The 16,033-nt window shown below is 37.5% G+C and overlaps 2 protein-coding genes across 2 annotated transcripts; both read right to left on the bottom strand.

The window, feature by feature from the left end:
• Positions 1–1,267: 1,267 nt before the first annotated feature.
• hmgb2b (high mobility group box 2b) lies at positions 1,268–3,858 on the bottom strand. Its single transcript, XM_016252733.1, has 3 exons — positions 3,842–3,858; positions 1,735–1,909; positions 1,268–1,664 (listed from the first exon to the last, which is right to left on the bottom strand). Exons 1-3 carry the CDS (start codon positions 3,856–3,858, stop codon positions 1,500–1,502), a joined length of 357 nt encoding a protein of 118 aa, XP_016108219.1. The 3' UTR covers positions 1,268–1,499.
• Positions 3,859–5,143: 1,285 nt separating this feature from the next.
• LOC107567113 (uncharacterized) lies at positions 5,144–9,308 on the bottom strand. Its single transcript, XM_016252732.1, has 7 exons — positions 9,304–9,308; positions 9,036–9,244; positions 8,753–9,002; positions 7,281–7,307; positions 7,107–7,205; positions 5,894–6,567; positions 5,144–5,157 (listed from the first exon to the last, which is right to left on the bottom strand). The coding sequence occupies exons 1-7, from the start codon at positions 9,306–9,308 to the stop codon at positions 5,144–5,146; spliced, it is 1,278 nt and encodes a 425-aa protein (XP_016108218.1).
• Positions 9,309–16,033: the final 6,725 nt, after the last annotated feature.

Below are 16,033 nucleotides of genomic sequence, written 5' to 3'. Positions count from 1 at the left end.
CATCAGTACACAAACCTGTAATGTGTGTGTGAGTGAAAGTGTGTGTTTTGCACGTGATGTTACAGAGCTTCACTCTTATGAAGGTGTACGTTTGTATTTATTTAGTTTTGTTCCTGTGCTGGACGACAAACCTGTACCGCTTGATGTGAGGATATAATGAGAATAAACACAATGTCACTGCGGCGGCTCACGACTGTTTATCGATCATCAATATATGTGTATATATATGTGTGTGTAAGTTCTTAAAACAATCATTATTTTCTTCTAAAGAAGCTTTTTTCACTGTAAAGGACATGTTGTGGAATGGAAAGATTCCATGGACGTTAATGTTCTTTATGGGACCATCAATGAATAATTATAATATGAACCCCATGAATCCTGTAATGGACTTTTAAAAGGGTTTAAGTCTTAGATTCTATCCTTAAATGATCAGATTCCACATGAAATAAAATGCATTCGGAAACATTACGCATATACTTTATATATTGATATATCGTGGTAGATATAATATCCGGGCCATTATCAGTTATTCTAAATTCATAATAAATAATTTTTAGAACGTGTTACAAAACAGGAACACTGCAATCTTTATATATATATATATATATACTGTGTGTGTGTATATATATATATAAAACAAATTCTAGTCATTTTCCGTAAGATGATGGGTGTTCAACAGTTTGTCAAATCATAACATTTTCATATTCATATTATATAACTATTAATGTTTCTTTTTGAGCGTATCATTTCATTTATTAAAAAACAGTATAATTAAAGGGATTAAAGGGTCAGTTCACCAGAAATAAGTAAATTCTGTCATTTACTCACCCTCGTTTCAAAGCAGTTTTGGTCACTATTCACTGCATGAACAAAAAATACTGAGATGTTTCTCAAAATATCTTCTTTTATGTTCCATAGTTTATGTTAAGCCGCTGTAGCCTAAACATTTAACACAATAGCTTTAAATGAACTTTTGGGGGTATTTTCACAGCCAGATTTAGTTTGCGATTAATTGGATTAAAATTTGTAATCGACTGGCAGCCCTAATATATATATACACACACACTTGTATTACTATATAAAATGTCACAGATCATCAGATTAGGTAGAAACTGTCAGACAGCCTGAAGAATAATGCATTTCTGTTGAAAACTCTTGGATGGAGGCCAAATTATTTTTGAAATGCAATTTATTTCCTCTTGTAATATACAGTAAAACCATCAAACGTTCAGTTAAATCAGAAAGACCACAGCAAATGCACAATATCTGAACTTTTAAAAATTTATTATAAAAAAAGCACCTCTACACTTTATTGAAGCAACAGCTAAACGTGTACAAAAATAAGAAGAAATCTAAAAAAAAAAAAAAAATACCCAAACAAACAACAGAACAGAACACTTGCGTTATTGCTGGAGTCGTTAAACATGTCCATAAAGAAAACTGAAGAAAACCCTTCGCCCGTCTCACATCAGTGAAGCTGCATCACACACAAACACACTCTACTCATCATCATCATCCTCCTCCTCCTCATCTTCCTCGTCCTCCTCTTCATCATCATCGTCGTCGTCATCATCATCGTCAGCCTGGGCTTTTTTAGTCGAGCCCGTCGGTCTGCCCGGCCCCTTCTTAGAGGCTCCGCCCCCTGCGCGGTACGCCGTCACCTCCTGCCAATCACAGAGCACTCAGACCACGCCCACAACATTAAATAAACATGATTGTGAATCCGCGGCTCACCTTCTCGTATTTCTCACGCAGTTTGAGGGCTTTCTGCTCGAACGGCACGCGGTCTGCGATGCTCTGCTTCGACCACATCTCTCCCAGCTTCTTGGCGGTCTCACCGATGGACAGACCTGGGGTCTCGCTCTTCACCGTCGGCCGGTACTCCGAGCAGAAGACGAAGAACGCAGATCTGCGCAGAGGAAAACCCTTAAAATCACATCTGGAGCTAAGTGTAGTAGCAATTATTAGATTACATTTTTATTATATATATATATATATATATATATATATATATATATGACCCTGGACCACAATACAAGTCACAAGGATCAATTTTTTAAAATTTAGATATGTTAGGATCGGACAATATTTGAAAATCTGGAATCTGAGGGTGCAAAAAAATCTAAATATTGAGAAAATCATCTTTAAAGTTGTTCAAATGAAGTTCTTAGCAATGCATATTACTAATCAAACATTAAGTTTTGATATATTTACGGTAGGACATTTACAAAATATCTTCATGGAACATGATCTTTACTTAATATCCTAATGATTTTTGGCATAAAAGAGAAATGTATAATTGTGACCCATACAATGTATTGTTGGCTATTGCTACAAATATCCCCCAGCGACTCAACACTGCTTTTGTGCTGCAGGGTCACATCTGTAAATATATATATAAAACATAATTATATAAACTGTAATATACACCACATGAATCCTATAATGTTCTTAAAGTGTTTGTTTTTAAGAGTGAAAGTCTTCAATTCCTCCATAATGATAAATAAAATAAAATGTATTCAGAAATAATGCATATACCTTATATTGGTTTATGAATTATTCTCAGAATTCCTAACATTTATTAATGAATTCAAAGCATTTTACACAACAGGAATACTGCAATTTTTTAAGATACATATTTATAAAGTTTGAGTAAATATATTGGATAAAGTATAAAGTTAAAATTTGTTATATATTATTATATAAATTATAATTATAATGTATAAGTACATTTGTCTACCATTAATTTTATTTGAGTAAACTATAATATGAAGATAAGTGTGTCTGGCGCTGGTGGTGTTGTCCTCCGCTCCGCTAGGAGGCGCCTGACGCTCGAGACGTCTCACACACACTCGCAGAAGAAGAGCGGTCTCACAGATCGGCGATAATATTTCATATTTGCGCGCATATTGTGATAAATATAAACGTTATGATTCATTTTACCCCAAATATTACTTACGTGAGATTTTACATTACTGTAAGTGCTTCACTGAATGACAATGCAACATTATTTCACCCACTTTTTGACAATTTATTCTCCCAAAACTTATTTGAAACCTTAAAAATAGTCATATATATATATATAGGCCTGTATATACGTATGGCAACTTTCAGTAACGTTAAATTAAAAATGAAACCCCCAAAACTGTATGATGGCGAACATGAATTATGTTTCTGCGTGAGATTCCGGAGGGGACGTCGGATGGCGTCACGTGGTGACGTAATGACGTGCCATTAATCGAGCTTCTTCTTCTTCTTCTTCTTCTTTACGGCGGATCGCAGACTTATAAGTGCATTACCGCCACCTATCTCTCAAATGGACCATTGACACTCTGTCTACAATCTCCTGATTAACCTACCAACCCACACACAAACACCCAAAACAAACAAACTAAAACAACACTTATACCTTCTTGTTCAACCCAGTTCTTCCCAAATACTGCCTATTACACTCTTTTTTCTCGTGTTCCCAACTAGGTCTTAACACTTTCTTTGTAGGGTGATTTTCACTCTGACCTCTTAAATTTGCCCAATAGGATACTATTAACTGTTGTCTTCTTATCTGTAATGGCATTTCTCCCATCTCTACTCGAAGAGCTGAAACTGGAGAAGTTAGAAACGCTCCACAACTAATTCTTAGAGCTTGAGACTGAATTCTATCCAATTTAATTAAATTAGATTTATTTTCAGATCCATATACTAAACAACCATAATCTATTATAGCTCTAGTGATCACTCCCAATAGTGTCTTGTCTCATTATTTCCCATTCAGCACTCCCTGCAACTGCGTCAGACACATTGTTAAATCAAGCACAGACTCTTTACCTGTTGCCACATTTACCCTTGTGTTATTCCCATCATTTAAACATACCAAATTTTACAATGGAATGCAAGATTAAAATCATCCCTCCTATCCAATCCAAGCTTCCGGACTTGACTGGGATTCAGTCACCAGCCCATCCCTGATCTTTACCCATGATATATCCTTTACTCCTAAAAATTTAATTAAATTAGATTTATTTGCAGATCCATATACTAAACAACCATAATCTATTATAGCTCTTATCATGGATATATATATAGTTTTTAAAGCCAATCTATCTGCTCCCCATTCCTGGCCAGAAATACCCCTCATCACATTAACTACTCGCTTACATCTTCCCTCCATCTTTTCTACATGCTCTCTCCAGGTTAATCTACTGTCAAACCATACTCCTAAAAATCTTATTGTATATACACGTTCTAGCTCTAGCACGTTCAACAGTCCTCTTCATATTTGTAAACAGTATTATTTTTGTCTTTTCCACTGAAAACTAGACCACTTTTTGTGTGTGAGAGAGAGTGTGTGTCTGTGTGTGTGAGAGTGTGTGTGTGTGTGTGTGTGTGTGTGTGTGAGAGAGTGTGTGTGTGTGTGTGAGAGAGAGTGTGTGCCTGTGCGCGCGCGCGTGCGTGCGTGCGTGTGTGTGTGTGTGTTTTTAAACTCTCCCGTGTGTTTTTGCAGCGTAGAGAGTAGCCAATCACAGGCATCTCTGTTGAAAGAACTGGCCAATCAGAGGTGAGAATCCGCTCTGAACTAATTTTTGTAACTAATTTTTCTACTTATTATAACGAGAGAGAGAAGCATGATGTAAACAAGAGATTGATTGTGTAGTTAGTCATTGATTATTTATTTATTTATTGAGTAAGCTCGGTCAGTTGCGCTGCAAGTTGCGCCCTTTGCTCGTTTTGTCTACATTTTTGATTATTTGAAGAATGGTTTTGTTTGTCTATAGGACCAAACATCCATGTATACATTTGTACAGCCAGTGAAGAAAAGTACATTTTATTTGTGTTATTTAACACACTATTCTGTGATCAAAGAATGGAATTCTTGCACCAGGAATATACACATTTGTAAAGTGGAATAAGCATATTATAATAAAAAAAATGAACAAATCATGCAATTGTACACTCCACACTTTTTTATTTTGTTTGTACAACTTGGTAAGAGTGTGAACTCCAGTGGTACAAACAGCAAACAGAATTAACTTTTGAATAGAATACAGGGAGAGACATATTCAGACAAATCTTTTATTTTTTCTTATTTCCACAGTCAAAAAATGATTGAGTAGCCTATTTATATTGATGTAATGGACCCAATCATTTAAGACACCAATTCTGTGGGAACAAGTGCAAAGTGATGAGAGTTGAACATTGTTATGATATGTGTGTATATCCAAAAATACGATTACACAAAAACAAGAAATCATCTGAATAAAATAAATGAATATACAAAAAAAGCAAAAATAGGTGAAGCAACATTCGTAATGAAGTGTAGAGCTTTTTGTGGCTGATGATTTAACATATACTTTAATGAAGAATAAGAAGAGAATGCAACTTTTGTGATTTGTCAAAGGATGCAGAAATTTAACGACGGTTATGTGATTGGTTGACTTTTACTTAGGGTGGGCCAAGCTCAAGACTGGGTGACGCCCTTTGAATTTCTCGCAGGTTATTCGAGAGAGTAATTACTTTGCATGTCGTGTTCATATAACAGCAGCAGCAAGCAGTTATTTTATATGCTATTTGTGCAGCAGCAGTATGTCTTAAATGCTCACAGCTCCGTATCGATATTAACATTGTCATATCCATTACCATGCTAAAATCTCCAGAGAGTTGTCATGATGGAACTAAGGAAGAAATTGTTTCTTCAAAGTATGCTTGCTCTCGCTAATCGTCTTTATTCCTATGCTTAAGGACTTGTGCATTTTCTCCCAGGCCTCCAGCTCAGATTTCCACAGAGCTGCCCTGGAGCGGATGAGCTTAGAGACCTCACTCTCACTCCCTTTTGCAAGACTTTTACTTTCTTCGGCAATTAAATAGCTATAGAATAAATTTACTACGCTAGATATACCTTTAACAACCTTTACAGTCGTTGCCAGCTGCCTTGTCCCAGACAGTTGTATAGCCACCTGTGGTACGTCACTGGCCGTATCTAATTCCCGCATTGCAATCTTGGTTGCTGCTGCAGTTACGTTTTCACTTTTATGCACTCTAATAGCTGCAGCTGCATCCACCACATTCAGGGACTCTTTTAACCCTTCTCCAATATTGGTTAAAATGGTCTTAGTAACTGCACTAGGCTTCACTAAAGGTCCTTCACTGTTGGCCGCTTCTTTCAAACAGTCTTCAATCTTTATCATATCATCCTTGTAACTCTTTAAATAACTTTGTGCATTGCGCTCCTGGTGTTGGTTGACCTTTGTTTCAGTGATCCCTGTTACAATAGAATTGACTGCACTAATGCCCCCCAGACCGGCCCCTGCCGCAGTGACAAACAATGATGCTCCTCCAGTGAACAGGGCAAAAACGATTCCAATAAGAGACAAGGCACCCCCTAGAATCCCCACTGAACTACCAGCCACAGTGGATATACTGGCCCCCTTCTTCATCGAGTCCAGCTTATCAGCCGTCTCCTCCAGATGTGACAGGAACTGCCACATTTTAGAGCGATGTTCACCAAACACATCAATGAATTTCTGAGCGTTTTCCTGAAAGAGGAACGCCAGCCGGGTGTCTTGGTTCATCCTGGACGAGGAGAAAGAAGACCGAGTTGATCATATGTGACCCTGGAGAACAAACGCAGTCATAAGTAGCACAGGTATATTTAGCCAACAATACATTGTATGGGTCAAAATTATCCATTTTTCTTTTATGCCAAAAATCATTAGGATATTAAGTAAAGATCATGTTCCATGAAAATATTTTTGTAAATGTCCTACTGTAAATATATCAAAACTTAATGTTTGATTAGTAATATGCATTGCTAAGAACTTCATCTGAACAACTTTAAAGATGATTTTCTCAATATTTCGATTTTTTTGCACCCTCAGATTCCAGATTTTCAAATAGTTGTATTTCAGCCAAATATTGTCCGATCCTAACAAACCATACATCAATGGAAAGCTTATTTGTTCAGTTTTCAGATGATGCATACATCTCAATTTCTAAAAACTGACCCTTATGACTGGTTTTGTGCTCCAGGGTCCCATATAGTTCACAATCCACCTCTCTGCTACTTTTCACCAAACCATTCGATTTAAAAATGGCTAAGCTTGAGGTCTCACCTGATTTCACGCAACTGGTCCAAATGATGAAGCATTTGATTCATGGCGTTCTCGCTTGCGTTCAAAATGAGCTGCACTGAAGGTTGACCCATTTTATATCTGTAAAGAATTTCAGTGTAATTATTGTCGTTTTTCATCTCAAACTTGAATGAGAAACATATATACAGTACTTACTTATAGATGTCTGCACACTCAACTGAACTGTTGAGAAAACATGAAGAGAAAAAAACTTTTATAAATTTTAGTGTAGATCTAATTATGGTATTCAGTAAAAATCTGAAGCTGCTTTGGCTATAAGAAACAGGCCAAATTTTAAGTTGTAAAATCTTACCCGTCATCATAGCTCTCAAAAAATTTGTGTTCATTCAATATGGTGCCTTAAGACATGCTTAAGAACCAGATACCATTAAAATGGCATTCATTTTCCAATTTCAACATCGCTTGTAATCAATTTAAAAAGCACATAGTGATGGGTGAAACTGAGCTTTTCAAAACTCTGAATCAATAAACCATTGCGTCGCAAAATTTCAGATTGGGACTTCAAATCACGTATCGCGAATCATTTGATTTCGATCGTGAATCATTTTGCAAATTGAATGATTCAAATCAAATGATTTGCGATACATGATTTGAAGTCGCGATCTGAATCAAATGATTTGAAAAGTCTACCCTGTGAGCAGCATACTGCTGTACTGAACGACTCCATTAAATACACACTTTGTCAATGAAATACTCATGACACAGTGCTATTCCAATGTATTTGGCACTTGCTTAACTCTTTCCCCACCAGCGTTTTTGAGTTGCCAGACATGATGATTTTCACTAAAATTCAAGGCCCCCCAGAATATTTTCTTGTATGAATATCTGAACATGCAATACATCAAAATAAAGAAGAGAGCTTCTACTTTTAAACAAAACAGTAGTTTTATTCTAACTTCAAGCATATTTTTTATCGACGGTACATTTCATAGAAAAATTCAGCAACATTTTGAGCAAAAAGCTGAGAAAATCACGTTTTTATCTAATACTACATCTGGATCATATTCAGTACTATTATCGAAGCATAGATGCAGTAGATCACTTCCATTAGCACTCCAAAAGCTTACAGACCTTTGCCACCTCCTGGATCGATATTTCACTCTGTAAATTTAGGCAGTTTTCATTTATATGCTGTTTATTGTTGATGATCGCATTATTTTTCATATGCATATAGGCATACATACGAGATTGCTCGTTTCTGCGTCTTCCTCGCCTGTGTTTTTGATCGGATTCGGGACATTCTAGACTCATTCAGAAGATGCGTAATAGCGCCCCCTGAACGAATAACAGCGAGAACACGGAAACCCGGAAGATTCAGTGTTTGGCGGGGAAAGAGTTCAGATGGATTGCAGCTGGTTTGTGAAAATTACGTGGGCTCTTGCGCTGAGATAGCATGTGTTAAATTGGCGTAACTCTATAGTGAATTCAACCCACAATGTTTAAAAATGCCGGTCCCATGTCTTTTCATCGCAAAAAAAAAACTACAGAGAAACAAGCAGGATAAAAGAAAGTCATATGAGCTTAAATTGACATGAAGGTGATTAAATGATGGCAGAATTGTGACTTTTGAGCAAACTCTTTCTTTTAACAGGAATTTCAGGACTCACTTTCGTCTTATTCTGCTACAAAGTTCCTCTGTTTTGAGTACGTAGTAGCTGTTTAGCTGAAAGACCAGGATATTCACATTTTGGAGTAGAGGCTGGAAGAAGCTTTCTGCATTTCGTTTGAAGTGGATGAGGAGAGGAGCATCTCTTCTGGCATCTTTGATGACTGACTGCACTCTTTCAGGGCTCTCTCCCTGCAGCAGGAAGATCTGTTCATTAAAGACACGGCTCGAGGTCACTGCTAGCTTCTCCACTGCATCCAGGAACGGCTAAAGTTTCTTCAGACCCTCTAATGTGTCTTTGAGGACGGCGCTGAGCTCCTCCTTCTTCTTCTCCTCCTTCTCCTGCTGATTTTCACTGATGCCTCTCAACTTATCACGCTCTGCCTTTCTCTCAGAGGTCCATGTCGGTTCTTGGTCACAGAAGTCCCTTACGGTCTCAATGTAACTGAGTGTGTCCTTGACATACTCTGTGAGTCGCTCCTCTAACTGTGCCCTGTGCCGCAGAACAAAACAAGAATGTGCACGGCTCGAGGTCACTGCTAGCTTCTCCACTGCATCCAGGAACGGCTCAAGTTTCTTCAGACCCTCTAATGTGTCTTTGAGGACGGCGCTGAGCTCCTCCTTCTTCTTCTTCTCCTCCTTCTCCTGCTGATTTTCACTGATGCCTCTCAACTTATCACGCTCTGCCTTTCTCTCAGAGGTCCATGTCGGTTCTTGGTCACAGAAGTCCCTTACGGTCTCAATGTAACTGAGTGTGTCCTTGACATACTCTGTGAGTCGCTCCTCTAACTGTGCCCTGTGCCGCAGAACAAAACAAGAATGTGCATTTTGTACATGAAGTTATTGTAATAAATGTATTCATTATACTTTTTATTCTCTGTATCCACCTCCACTCCATTTTCCTATGCAGGTGAAAGGCTAGTATGGATGTTACAGTATATATGAGCTGGGTAATAACTGATTACAAGTAATCTGGATTACTTAATCAGATTCCAAAAATGATGTACTTGTAATTACATTAAATTAAAAATGTAAATACTTGTAGTCAGACTACAGTACATTTTTTATTGATTACACGAATACATGTTATTTACACAATTATTCATAATTTATTGATTCTCCCTAATTCTTTTTTTTCTCTACTGTTCTCATATCACATATAACTGTGATGTTCTGTGAAACAACAAGCTTTAAAACACTTTTTTTCCTGCTGAAAATGAGATAATTTGCTGTGAAATCCGTTTTCTCTTGGGTACATCGCCAGTGTAAGTCCATAGTTACAATAACAATTTATCTTGACTTTATCTAGAGGTTATTTTGGGGAAAAAAGGTAGGGGGGCATTTTACCCCACTCTATATGCTTTATTAATAATGTGTTTACTGAGTTTGGTCCTTTAAAAAAACACAGTTTTAATGCATTAAGCCACGTGATAGCCAGAGATTGTCAAAAGCATTAAATATTGTCAGTAGAGTATTTGGCATTTCCAATTAATGTAAGCCTGTCACATATTACATATTATTAGATTACTTTTATTATTAAAATAAAATTATCTACAAGTAATTTGCTCCGCAATAATTTAATTGCGCATCACCGCATAACTACTCCTCACTGAAAATGTTTATAAAAAGCTGTTTTAAAACAGATCCTACACTCAAATGGTGACTCTATCAATGACCCAAAAATTGATTGAGTAATTGTAATAATATATTACAATTACAAATAATATATAATTTTTTTGTTTACTTCTTATTTATACATTAAAGCTGTGTTTTGGGTCCTCAACTACACCATTAGCTTGCATGCGAAATATTAAATTTTCATGAAAAAATCACTTAAATTATGATCTAAATTTGATTTAAGTTGTTTCTGGATATTGATCTAGGTGTTAGGTGTAGAATTCTGCCATCTGCTGGTTAGAGAAAAACTTACCGTATTTACAGTATTTGAAAGAATAGTGTAATGATCATATATATCCAGCAGAGGCCCATAGAGATCCATTCATTTTTCTGGAAGCGGCTAACTGCTCCTCTCACAACTTTTCTGAGATATATTTTGTAAATATACATTGAAACATTATAAAATAGATTCAAAACAGTATTTGTCTCAAAGGTTAGAATTCGTTTTTGTTGTTTGAGGTATTTTAAAGTGGCTGCTTTTGCAATAATGCCACATAAATTTGCAGAAATGCCACACAAGTTGTCACAATTTTTTTTTTATTGCAGGCACATTTATTTTCAATCTAAAAAGTAAAATCAAAACAATTTTATTTTACTTAAATGTAAAATTTAAAAAAAAGTGTGCGCGCACGTGTACATGAGTGAGTATGCTCGTTCCACATTACATTTCTGCTCTAGTATCAGGTCTTCGTTTTTGTGTGGACATTTTCAGATTTATGCAGGATTTATTGATTTTATTTGCCAATTTCTATAAAAAAGCTCTCTGTTGCAGTCACACGTGTGTGTATCTGTGTGTGCATGTGAGTGAGCATGTCTTTTCTATATTGCATTTGTGCTCTAGTACCAGGCCTGCATTCTGTGTGGACATTTTCAGATTTATGCCAGATTTATTGATTTTTTTTTTTTTGACAAATGAAAAAATAATTTTTTTTGCATGTCCCATTCATTTCAATGTGACTAGATTTGTAAAAAATAAATAAATAAATAAATGTTTTACTTACCTAAAGAAAAACAGAATCAAGCCCCGTTTTTTTATGTGAATATAGACAGAAAATGTAGAAAAGTCACAAAATCGTATTCCGCTGAGATGAAGGGAAGCATTAATTTTTATTGCAGGCACATTTATTTTCAATCTAAAAAGTAAAATCAAAACAATTTTATTTTACTTAAATGTAAAATTTAAAAAAAAGTGTGCGCGCACGTGTACATGAGTGAGTATGCTCGTTCCACATTACATTTCTGCTCTAGTATCAGGTCTTCGTTTTTGTGTGGACATTTTCAGATTTATGCAGGATTTATTGATTTTATTTGCCAATTTCTATAAAAAAGCTCTCTGTTGCAGTCACACGTGTGTGTATCTGTGTGTGCATGTGAGTGAGCATGTCTTTTCTATATTGCATTTGTGCTCTAGTACCAGGCCTGCATTCTGTGTGGACATTTTCAGATTTATGCCAGATTTATTGTTTTTTTTTTTTTGACAAATGAAAAAATAATTTTTTTTGCATGTCCCATTCATTTCAATGTGACTAGATTTGTAAAAAATAAATAAATAAATAAATGTTTTACTTACCTAAAGAAAAACAGAATCAAGCCCCGTTTTTTTATGTGAATATAGACAGAAAATGTAGAAAAGTCACAAAATCGTATTCCGCTGAGATGAAGGGAAGCATTAAAAAAAAAAAAATCTAAGTAAAAGTTGATTGTGGTCATATAGACCCCAGGAACAGATTGAGGGTTAAAACAGAAATAGTTTGAGATTATTTAATTTTAGTTTCGGTTATGTGGTTATGAAAACATGAATGATCATTTCTTTTAATGCGGTGCGCTGTCGCCCTTTCTACGTAAAAATCAGTTAAATCATATAATGTGATGTGAATGTCGTACAGTCTTGCTGGAGACCGAGCCGCGGAGGAGACACTGTTGCATAGCGAGACACAGACAAATGAGTTTCATTCATGCCTTCATAACCACTCATACCCCACTCCAACTCCAACATTTCATGTAAAATGTTCACGCCATAATATCGTAATTTTAAATTCCGACTTGTAAAAAAGCAGTCACGTCCTCTTACGAAGCTTTCTCGCTTCTCAAGACGGCCACATGTAAAAATAGCTTACTCTGTACTAAATTTCAACATCACATTTACACGTTTAGCAGTATTTTCGCATTATTTGTCTTAAACAATGAACTCTCTACTGGAGAAAGCTGAAGATCTTCAATCGTCTGATGATGATGGCATTACATGGTGCAAGTAACCCTGATCTCATCTGTAAAGTTACTTACATCACCTTTTATTTATATATTTTCCATGCAAAGTTCATAAAATCAAGAGGGATATTTATGAAGTCCTCATGCAAGCATGCAGATATTACATTATTTGACATTGTCAACTCACCTGATGTCCATGCCTTATTTTGATCAAATCTGGATTGAGAAATCTAAAAGCATAGAAAGTGAAAGCTAGAGGATCTAAATGGCAGTTTTATATTCATGATCTGGTATTTATGCATGAGCAGGACTACCGCCCTTGGGTTAATGTCCCTCCCTCAGCTGTGCTGGACCTCCCATAGAAATCAATAGAGATACACGTGAACAGCGCTTCTGCATTAAGATGTTAAAGAGTTTTAAACATACAGGAAATGAAACCACGAAGATAGGGACCATCTAGCAAATACAACACTGAGAGAAAAGAGTTCAATGGCTCTATATCAACCTTATTTATATTGTTTTGGTTTTGGTTTTGCTCCACGGACATTTTTTTTTAATGCACAGGGCGAATTTGTTTTGTTTCAAAGACTGAAGGATGAGATGCCAAGACACTAAACTTGGTGTAAATTATTATACAATATCTATGGGGTGCAAAAAAATACGCATGTTTAACGTGTTTTAAAAAAGCAAAATAAGGTCAAATTTAGGCTACTAAAGATTTTTATTATCATTATTTTTGAACAAGTTTAGATGTGCTCCAATAGCCTGCACAAAGTCTCACTCTGTGGAGGAAATTTTATTTTCTGTATTATTTGCTTCAGTGTACTAAAGAGTGTTCTTTAGACTGTCTCTGAGTGCTTCAGTATGCTTGAGTTTTCGATGAGCTGAGAGATAACAGGAAATCTATTTGATGTGTGTGTGTGAGAGAGTGTGTGTGTGTGTATGTGTGTGTGAGAGAGAGAGTGTGTGTGTGTGTGTGTGTGAGAGAGTGTGTGTATGTGTGTGTGTGTGTGTGTGTGAGTGCAAGGCAAGTGTGAGAGAGGAAATGTTATTTTAGCTTCTTTGCAAAAATGCATCTGGAGGACATAGTTAGGCACCTTAAATGCATTATGATTGGATGAGATCAAAGCATCCGCACTTGATAAGTACAAATGTTGGGTTTGGGTGTTTCCTCTTTGTTGCAGTCTACAGCCAACCCTGAGTGACTGTATGAATGTAGACCTTTTCCTGCAGGAAAATAAATATTCATAAGACTTTTGTCTCATACCTTTAATTGAAATGGAACTTTTGTCTCATACCTTTAATTGAAATGGAAAATTGCCACGACACACTCCAAGAAGAAAACGTTCAGAAATGCACCTTTTGAGGCTCCTGGAGATGTGGGGGAACCTTAATGGTTAATTTCTGAATCTTTTTGAAAAGGTTCTAATTGGAACCTCCACTTATAAGTGTATTAATGAGTTCCATTTTGAACCTTTTTCTAGATTTCTCCCATTTCACTATATAGTACACCATGATTGTCCATAAACATTTCTGTTTAATACAGAAATATTACATTTGAGCACAGACACCAGTGGACAAACAGAGACTTCATCAAAAAATAAATATTGTAAATAAATAAACAACAATCAACATCATGTATTTATCTACATATGCGTTCATTTAATAAAAAAACTGGTAATTGTGGGTGGCATATTGGTTTTGGCATTATGACACATTAAACATTTTTCAATGAATATTATATCAGGGTGTTTTTCGACTTTGAAGCATATTCAGTGTTGAAGATGTGTTCACATTGTCTACTTCACAGACCTTGCCCCTTGCATCATCATTTCTAAGAAAGACTCTAAAAACAAAACAAAACAGAGCATGTCTCATAATGACAGTAACATGAAGAACACTTTAAACAAATCCGAAAGGATCCCAGTGGCATCAAATAGAAATCCTCTATGAATTATCCTGTAACAGATCGGCCAGGCTCCACCACCACCCAATCACAACGATCTCTATCTCACCGTGTCATCATCTGGATCCTACATCCGTACTCTCTGTGACCAAAAAAACTTGATTGTATATACTAACCTGGTGCGTCAGACCTCTTCCGTTACAGAAGATCGGACCAACATCGACGGCACAGATGAGTAACCCCGATCCGTTTCAGGAGCTCGTAGACTCACTACGACGAGTTCTTCTTAATCCACCGGCATTGTCACCATCACCGGCACCGCCGCCATCACCACCCATCACCTCCTCCATCCCAACCAGCACTTCACCTACCATCATCGCTAGTCCCATGGCCCGATCGGTGCCCTACTCTGGCGCGGCGGAGGAGTGCAACGGATTCCTCCTTCAGTGTAAACTCACATTTGAAATGCAACCGCAATCATATCCCACTGACACCTCCAAAATTGCCTTTATTATCTCTCTGCTAACAGGACCTGCGTTGCAATGGGCTGAAACGATCTGGGCCCAGGCCAGCCCCGTCATTCAAAATCCGCAGAACTTCCTAGTGCATTTTCGCGAGGTGTTTGGAAGGACAGACGGAGATACCGCTGTGGGAGAACAACTCTATCATTTGCAACAGGGTACCATGTCAATTGCCGAATACTCGCTGAAGTTCAGAACTCTCGCAGCAGCAAGTGGATGGAATGAGAGATCGCTGCTGACTACCTGCAGACAGGGGCTGGAGCCCCAGCTTCGGTTACAGCTCGCTGCGTATGAAGACTCATTTGGATTGGAAAGATTCATTCAGCTATCCATCCGTTGTTCAAACCGCATGCACTCCTGTTTAACAGCAACACCAGTCTCTGCCACAACCTCCTACCTCCGCCGACTAGAGCCCAGAACCAGCACCAGCACCAGAACCCATGATTGTGGAGAGGCAACGGTTATCTTCCGCTGAGCGGCAGAGAAGGCTGACCCGGGGTCTCTGTTTATACTGTGGAGCTCAAGGGCATATGATCTTGTCATGCCCCCTTCGCCCTCCACGTCCTGTGGTGAGTGTGATTTCAGCCTGATATCGTTAAGATGGAACCCCTCACTACCTGTGTAATGCTTACTGCCTCTGATGTTTCTATTTCAGTATCGGCCCTTATCGACTCCGGGTCAGCAGGAAACTTAATCTCCAGGAACCTCTGCCGCCAGCTCAAGTTACAAGCTACCACCACTGAAACAGTCTACCAAGTCCAGTCGATAACTGGAAAACCACTATGTCATAGACATGTACGATATCATGTGGGCCCCATCACTCTTCGTCTTGGTCAACTTCATTCTGAAGATGTTCATCTTCTGGTTCTGGAGGGGTCTACTGCTGACATCATCTTAGGGCGCCCGTGGTTGGTAAAGCACAATCCCATTCTGTCCTGGAAGACGGGAGAAGTCCTGAAGTGGGGCAAGG

This window comes from Sinocyclocheilus grahami, unplaced genomic scaffold (assembly GCF_001515645.1).
Source record: "Sinocyclocheilus grahami isolate Dianchi unplaced genomic scaffold, SAMN03320097.WGS_v1.1 scaffold1129.1, whole genome shotgun sequence".
NCBI lineage: Eukaryota > Metazoa > Chordata > Actinopteri > Cypriniformes > Cyprinidae > Sinocyclocheilus > Sinocyclocheilus grahami.
The sequence above is the reverse complement of the archived record's forward strand: the minus strand, read 5'-3'. Positions and strand labels throughout refer to the sequence as shown.

Excerpts from the sequence above, each read along its gene's own strand:
- LOC107567113 (XM_016252732.1), bottom strand. Across the intron at positions 7,308-8,752 it reads TGTAGCAGAATAAGACGAAA|TTCAGTTGAGTGTGCAGACA; the intron begins GTGAGTCCTGAA and ends TTTTCTCAACAG. Across the intron at positions 6,568-7,106 it reads GACCAGTTGCGTGAAATCAG|GATGAACCAAGACACCCGGC; the intron begins GTGAGACCTCAA and ends CTCCTCGTCCAG.
- hmgb2b (XM_016252733.1), bottom strand. Across the intron at positions 1,665-1,734 it reads TGCGTGAGAAATACGAGAAG|GAGGTGACGGCGTACCGCGC; the intron begins GTGAGCCGCGGA and ends TGTGATTGGCAG.